Source organism: Pelophylax lessonae, assembly GCF_965119305.1.
Source record: "Pelophylax lessonae genome assembly, chromosome: 5".
In the NCBI taxonomy this organism is placed as follows: domain Eukaryota; kingdom Metazoa; phylum Chordata; class Amphibia; order Anura; family Ranidae; genus Pelophylax; species Pelophylax lessonae.
Genome location: NC_138772.1, coordinates 48832706 through 48839071, shown reverse-complemented (window position 1 = coordinate 48839071; position 6366 = coordinate 48832706). Strand labels below are relative to the sequence as shown.

The 6366-nt window shown below is 45.6% G+C and overlaps 1 protein-coding gene across 1 annotated transcript in view; it reads right to left on the bottom strand.

Annotated features, from left to right (window-relative positions):
- Positions 1-6366, bottom strand: part of LOC309556420 (uncharacterized protein) — a 126327-nt gene that overhangs the window by 76201 nt on the left and 43760 nt on the right. The window contains exon 7 of the mRNA XM_082258886.1: positions 4975-5056. Within this exon, the coding sequence (XP_082115012.1) occupies positions 4975-5056 (82 nt within the window). The remainder of the gene's footprint in view (positions 1-4974; positions 5057-6366) is intronic.

Below are 6366 nucleotides of genomic sequence, written 5' to 3'. Positions count from 1 at the left end.
TCATAGTTTGCCACTGGAGTCCTCTTTCACTCCTCCATGATGACATCACGGAGCTGGTTGATTTTAGACACCTTACGCTCTTCCAACTTCCGTTTAAGGATGCCCCACAGATGCTCAATAGAGTTTAGGTCTGGAGACATGCTTGGCAAGTCCATCACCTTTACTCTTTATCCATCTCCTTTAGCTTCTTTAGCAAGGCAGTGGTCGTCTCTGAGGTGTTTGGGGTCGAATACTGCCCTGCGGCCCAGTCTCCAAAGGGAGGGGATTCTGCTCTGCTTCAGTATCACAGTACATGTTGGCATTCATGGTTCCCTCAATGAACTGTATCTCTCCAATGCCGGCAGCACTCATGCAGCCCCAGACCATGACACTCCCACTGCCATGCTTGACTGTAGGCAAGACACACTTGTCTTTGTACTCCTCACCTGGTTGCCGCTACACGAGCTTGACACCATCTAAACCAAATAAGTTTATCGGACCACAGGACATTGTTCCAGTAATCCTTGTCCTTATTCTGCTTGTCTTCAGCAAACTGTTTGCAGGCTTTCTTGTGCATGATCTTTAGAAGAGACTTCCTTTTGGGGCAACAGCCATGCAGATCAATTTGATGCAGTGTGCGGCGTATGGTCTGAGCACTGACAGGCTGAACTCCCACCCCTTCAACCTCTGCAGCAATGCTGGCAGCACTCATACATCTATTTTCCAAAGACAACCTCTGGATATGATGCAGAGCACGTGCAATCAACTTCTTTGGACTACCATGGTGAGGCCTGTTCTGTGTGGAACCTGTCCTGTTAACATGCTGTATGATCTTGGCCACCGTGCTGCAGCTCAGTTTCAGGGTCTTGCCAATCTTCTTATAGACTAGGCCATCTTTAGGTAGAGTAACAATTCTTTTTTTCAGATCCTCCGAGAGTTTTTTGCCATGAGGTGCCATGTTGAACTTCCAGTGACCAGTATGAGAGAGTGAGAGCGATAACACCTGCTCCCCATTCACACCTGAAACCTTGTAACACTAAAGTAAAGAGTCACATAACACTGGGGAGAGAAAATGGCTAATTGGGCCCAATTTGGACACGTTCACTTAGGGGTGTACCCACTTTTGTTGTCAATGGTTTAGACATTAATGGCTGTGTGTTGAGTTATTTTGAGGGGACAGCAAATTTACACTGTTATAAAAGCTGTACACTCACTACTTTACATTGTAGCAAAGTGTCATTTCTTCAGTGTTGTCACATGAAAAGATATAATAACATATTTACAAAAATGTACTCACTTTTGTGAGATAATTATAATATATATATATACATATACACACACATACACACACACATACACATATACACACACACACACAGTATATACAGTGCATTGCGAAAGTATTCGGCCCCCTTGAACTTTGACCTTTTGCCACATTTCAGGCTTCAAACATAAAGATATAAAACTGTCATTTTTTGTGAAGAATCAACAACAAGTGGGACACAATCATGAAGTGGAACGAAATTTATTGGATATTTCAAACTTTGTTAACAAATAAAAAAACTGAAAAATTGGGCGTGCAAAATGATTCAGCCCCTTTACTTTCAGTGCAGCAAACTCTCTCTAGAAGTTCAGTGAGGATCTCCGAATGATCAAATGTTGACCTAAATGACTAATGATGATAAATAGAATCCACCTGTGTGTAATCAAGTCTCCGTATAAATCCACCTGCACTGTGATAGTCTCAGAGATCCGCTTAAAGCGCAGAGAGCATCATGAAGAACAAGGAACACACCAGGCAGGTCCGAGATACTGTTGTGGAGAAGTTTAAAGCCGGATTTGGATACAAAAAGATTTCCCAAGCTTTAACTCCCTCACATCCGCGCTACAGCCTATATACGGGTGCAGCGCGGACTTGAATTTTCGGGAGGCCTCCCAGAAAGACTCTCCCCGCGCGCTCCCGCGAGCGCGCATCGGGGAGAATCTGTGTCGGCCGTGTCACAGATCGTGGTGAATGGACACGGCCGATCACAGATCGTGGTGAATGGCCAATCACAGCGGCCATTCACCACGTGATCAAGCCATCCAATGAGAGATGATCTCATATGTAAACATATGAGATCATCTCTCATCGCCGGCGCTCCTTCCTCACACAGACACTGCAGTGTGAGGAAGGAGGGGGAGCCGACAGCCGCCGGGTCACACAGCAGTGTAATCAGGGCACTGATCACCAGTGCCCTGATTACTAAAGGTAAAAAAACACACACATTGCCCCCCCATCAGTGCCCACAGTGCCCGCCATCAGTGCCCCCATCAATGCCCACAATCAGTGCCCATAGTGCTGCCAGTCAGTGCCCATCAGTGCCTTCTCATCTAGGCACTGATGAGCACTGACTGGCAGCACTATGGGTGCTGCCCATCAGTGCTCATCAGTGCCGCCCATCAGTGCTCATCAGTGCCGCCCATCAGTGTCCATCAGTGTCATCCGCCAGTGCCCATCAGTGCCACCCGTCAGTGCCGCCTCTCAGTGCCCAGCAGTGCCACCTCTCAGTGCCCAGCAGTGCCACCTCTCAGTGCCCAGCAGTGCCACCTCTCAGTGCCCAGCAGTGCCGCCTATCAGTGCCGCCTATCAGTGCTCATCAGTGCGGCATATTAGTACCTCCTCATCAGTGCCCATAAGTGCCACCTCATCAGTGCCCATATGTGCCACCTCATCAGTGCCACCTCATCAGCGCACATCAGTGAGGGAGAAAAATTTATTTTCAAATTTACTCGCAGAAAATAAGAAAAACTTTTTTTTTTTTTCAAAATTTTCTGTCTTTATTCTTTTTTTTTTGTAAAAAATAAAAAACCCAGAGGTGATTAAATACCACCAAAAGAAAGCTCTATTTGTGTGAAAAAAATGATAAAAATTTCATATGGGTACAGTGTAGCATGACCGCGCAATTGTCAGTCAACGTGTGCGAGCGCTGAAAGCTGAAAATTGGCCTGGATGGGAAGGGTGTTTAAGTGCACAGTAGGCAAGTGGTTAAACATCCCAAGGAGCACTGTGCAAGCGATAATATTGAAATGGAAGGAGTATCAGACCACTGCAAATCTACGAAGACCTGGCCGTCCCTCTAAACTTTCAGTTCATACAAGGAGAAGACTGATCAGAGATGCAGCCAAGAGGCCCATGATCACTCTGGATGAACTGCAGAGATGTACAGCTGAGGTGGGAGACTCTGTCCATAGGACAACAATCAGTCGTATACTGCACAAATCTGGCCTTTATGGAAGAGTGGCAAGAAGAAAGCCATTTCTTAAAGATATCCATAAAAAGTGTAGTTTAAAGTTTGCCACAAGCCACCTGGGAGACACACCAAACATGTGGAAGAAGGTGCTCTGGTCAGATGAAACCAAAATTGAACTTTTTGGCAACAATGTAAAACGTTATGTTTGGCGTAAAAGCAACACAGCTCATCACCCTGAACACACCATCCCCACTGTCAAACATGGTGGTGGCAGCATTATGGTTTGGGCCTGCTTTTCTTCAGCAGGGACAGGGAAGATGGTTAAAATTGATGGGAAGATGGATGGAGCCAAATACAGGACCATTCTGAGAGAAAACCTGATGGAGTCTGCAAAAGACCTGAGACTGGGACAGAGATTTGTCTTCCAACAAGACAATGATCCAAAACATAAAGCAAAATCTACAATGGAATGGTTCACAAATAAACATATCCAGGTGTTAGAATGGCCAAGTCAAAGTCCAGACCTGAATCCAATCGAGAATCTGTGGTAAGAACTGAAAACTGCTGTTCACAAACACTCTCCATCCAACCTCCCTGAGCTAGAGCTGTTTTGCAAGGAGGAATGGGCAAAAATTTCAGTCTCTCAATGTGCAAAACTGATAGAGACATACCCCAAGCGACTTACAGCTGTAATCGCAGCAAAAGGTGTCGCTACAAAGTATTAATTTTACACGCCCAATTTTTCAGTTTTTTATTTGTTAAAAAAGTTTGAAATATCCAATAAATTCCGTTCCACTTCATGATTGTGTTCCACTTATTGTTGATTCTTTAAACAAAATTACAGTTTTATATCTTTATGTTTGAAGCCTGAAATGTGGCAAAAGGTCAAAAAGTTCAAGGGGGCCGAATACTTTCGCAATGCACTGTACATAGATACACACATGCATGCTATATATAAGAAGTGCATATGATACAATGAAAATTGTGATATCAGACAGATCAACAAAACTAATTTGGTAGTTCTCCAAATATAAAGCAAAAAAATGTATATACTGTAGCTGACAATGTTTTTTATTTTTTTCCCTCAGGCATCTACAGAGCCAAGAAGGAAACCAAAATCTATGCTATTTTAGTAGAGAATGTTATGTTACAGTTATAGGGAATATTTAAAGAGTTACAAGGAGAGTTTAAAGTACAATTCCATCTTACACATAACTAGCCCTAAAACTGCCCTTCAATCCTTACCCCTATGCTGAATATCCTGTTTAATAAAGATGTATATACTCACCTATTTTCAGCCCACTCCTGTCACATGATCCCCCGTGTCAGCTAGCGGCAGCTGCAGGGGAGAGGAGTGAGCACTATCACAATGGCTAGTAAATCCTGCTGCAGTGAATTCACCCATAAACTTAAGGCCCATCTGTTGTCGCTTTGTGCCCACGGATCACCCGACATGTATTGACAATGTAGTGCTTGCTGCAGAATGCAACACATTCAAGTAAATGAGAAAGTGCTGCAAACACCCTGCAACCGCAGAGCATTTGACGTAAAAAAAATGGGGTTAAACTGGTGGTAAGGAGGCGTCACATCACTTCCTCACCACCTGTCAGTAGCCTCTGGAGTGCAATCCGAACATGGACCGGGCTTAAGTGGCAGGGGAGATATAGGCGCATGTCTAAGCCTACCCTAACAGGGAGAATTAGTGCTAGTTACAGGAAACATTGAGGGAAGGGTCAGTGTTAGGGTTACTAATAACTATTACCTTTACTGGTGATAGAGACCAGTTTGCATGTTTCTCGAGCACATTAATGGCTTTCCCAGAGACATCAGCAACATATATGAACCTGCAGAGATACAACAAATACAGGATAAAATTATGAAAGTTTGGACTAAAAAAGTTTATTTAAACATGGTGTAGCACTAACCTCCACGGAAGCTGCTGGATTAGGATGGGCTCTCCTGACCTAGTGTCCTATACCCCTACCTCTCTAATTTTCCATTATTCCTGCACATCAAAGGCAACGATTGTGTTAGGAATGACACCCCTGGCAGGTGATGCGGGCTCACCCAAGATGCAGTCTTAATGGCAACTTATAGTAAATTACTTGATTCTTGTTCTTTAGCAGAGCAACTCTCAAGGAGTGATGGGCCAGTGACCCTAGTGGTCCTCAGGCTGCTATCTGCTAGCAGTCACTAAGTTGTGGCCCCCAGGGTTTGCACCACCAAGGGGGTCACCAGGGTGTCTACAATGTGGAGACAAGGTGCGAAATAGCTGGAGGTCAAAGTTCATGCAGAGGTCAGGGCAGACAGCATGCAAGAGCGTACTCTATGTCCAGGAAAAAGGTAGACACAGGCAGCAGGCAGGAGAGAGTGGTAGGTATCCAGGCTGAGGACAGGTCAGGAGGCATGCAAGAGATCAGGGGTAACAGGGGCAAATTAAATAAATAAGCTCAGCAATAGGCAAAATGAAGAACTATAGCAGACTAGCATACAGGGTAGCTGGCAAGAAGGCACAGCACCAGCCAGAACAAGCGAAAGAGCTCAGGTACACTCCAAACCATTGAGCACACCCAGTGTCAGGAATGTATGTTAATTTACACATATTTGGCTGGTGTGAGTCAGTTGGCATCAGCACCCTTGCGTTAAACAGACAATGAGCCAGCATACCCACATTAGCAAAACGACCACAAACTAGTGTGCCTGCAACTCACAAAACATGGACAGGATGGGCCATGCCCAGGGGCAGACTGGCAACTTTCAGTCCAGGGGGCAAGTACAAACCAGAGGCCCATGGTGCAGCGACTAGGCCCCCCTCCCGCTCTCCCTCTTCCTGTCCCTCATTCCAGGCTGAAGCTCTGCTCCCGATACTCTCCACTCATCGGGTGAGTCCTGGTTCCCAACATGGCCAGCAGGGGGCAGTTGGGGGGGAGCTGGGACTGCTTGGTTGGGGCTGGCTGGGTGAGGAGAGTCTCCAATAGGGCATTGAACCGGCCTCTGCTCAGAAACAATTAGCACCATCCATGCTGGGGTGGGGGGGGGGGAGACTTGCGCTCTATCATTGTCTTTATCCTGCACTCAGTAGGTCAGCAGTGGGGGCTTTTTATTTCTTTTCACAAGGAATCCTTTAGGCATGTCTGTAGCAGAAGTAGTGCAG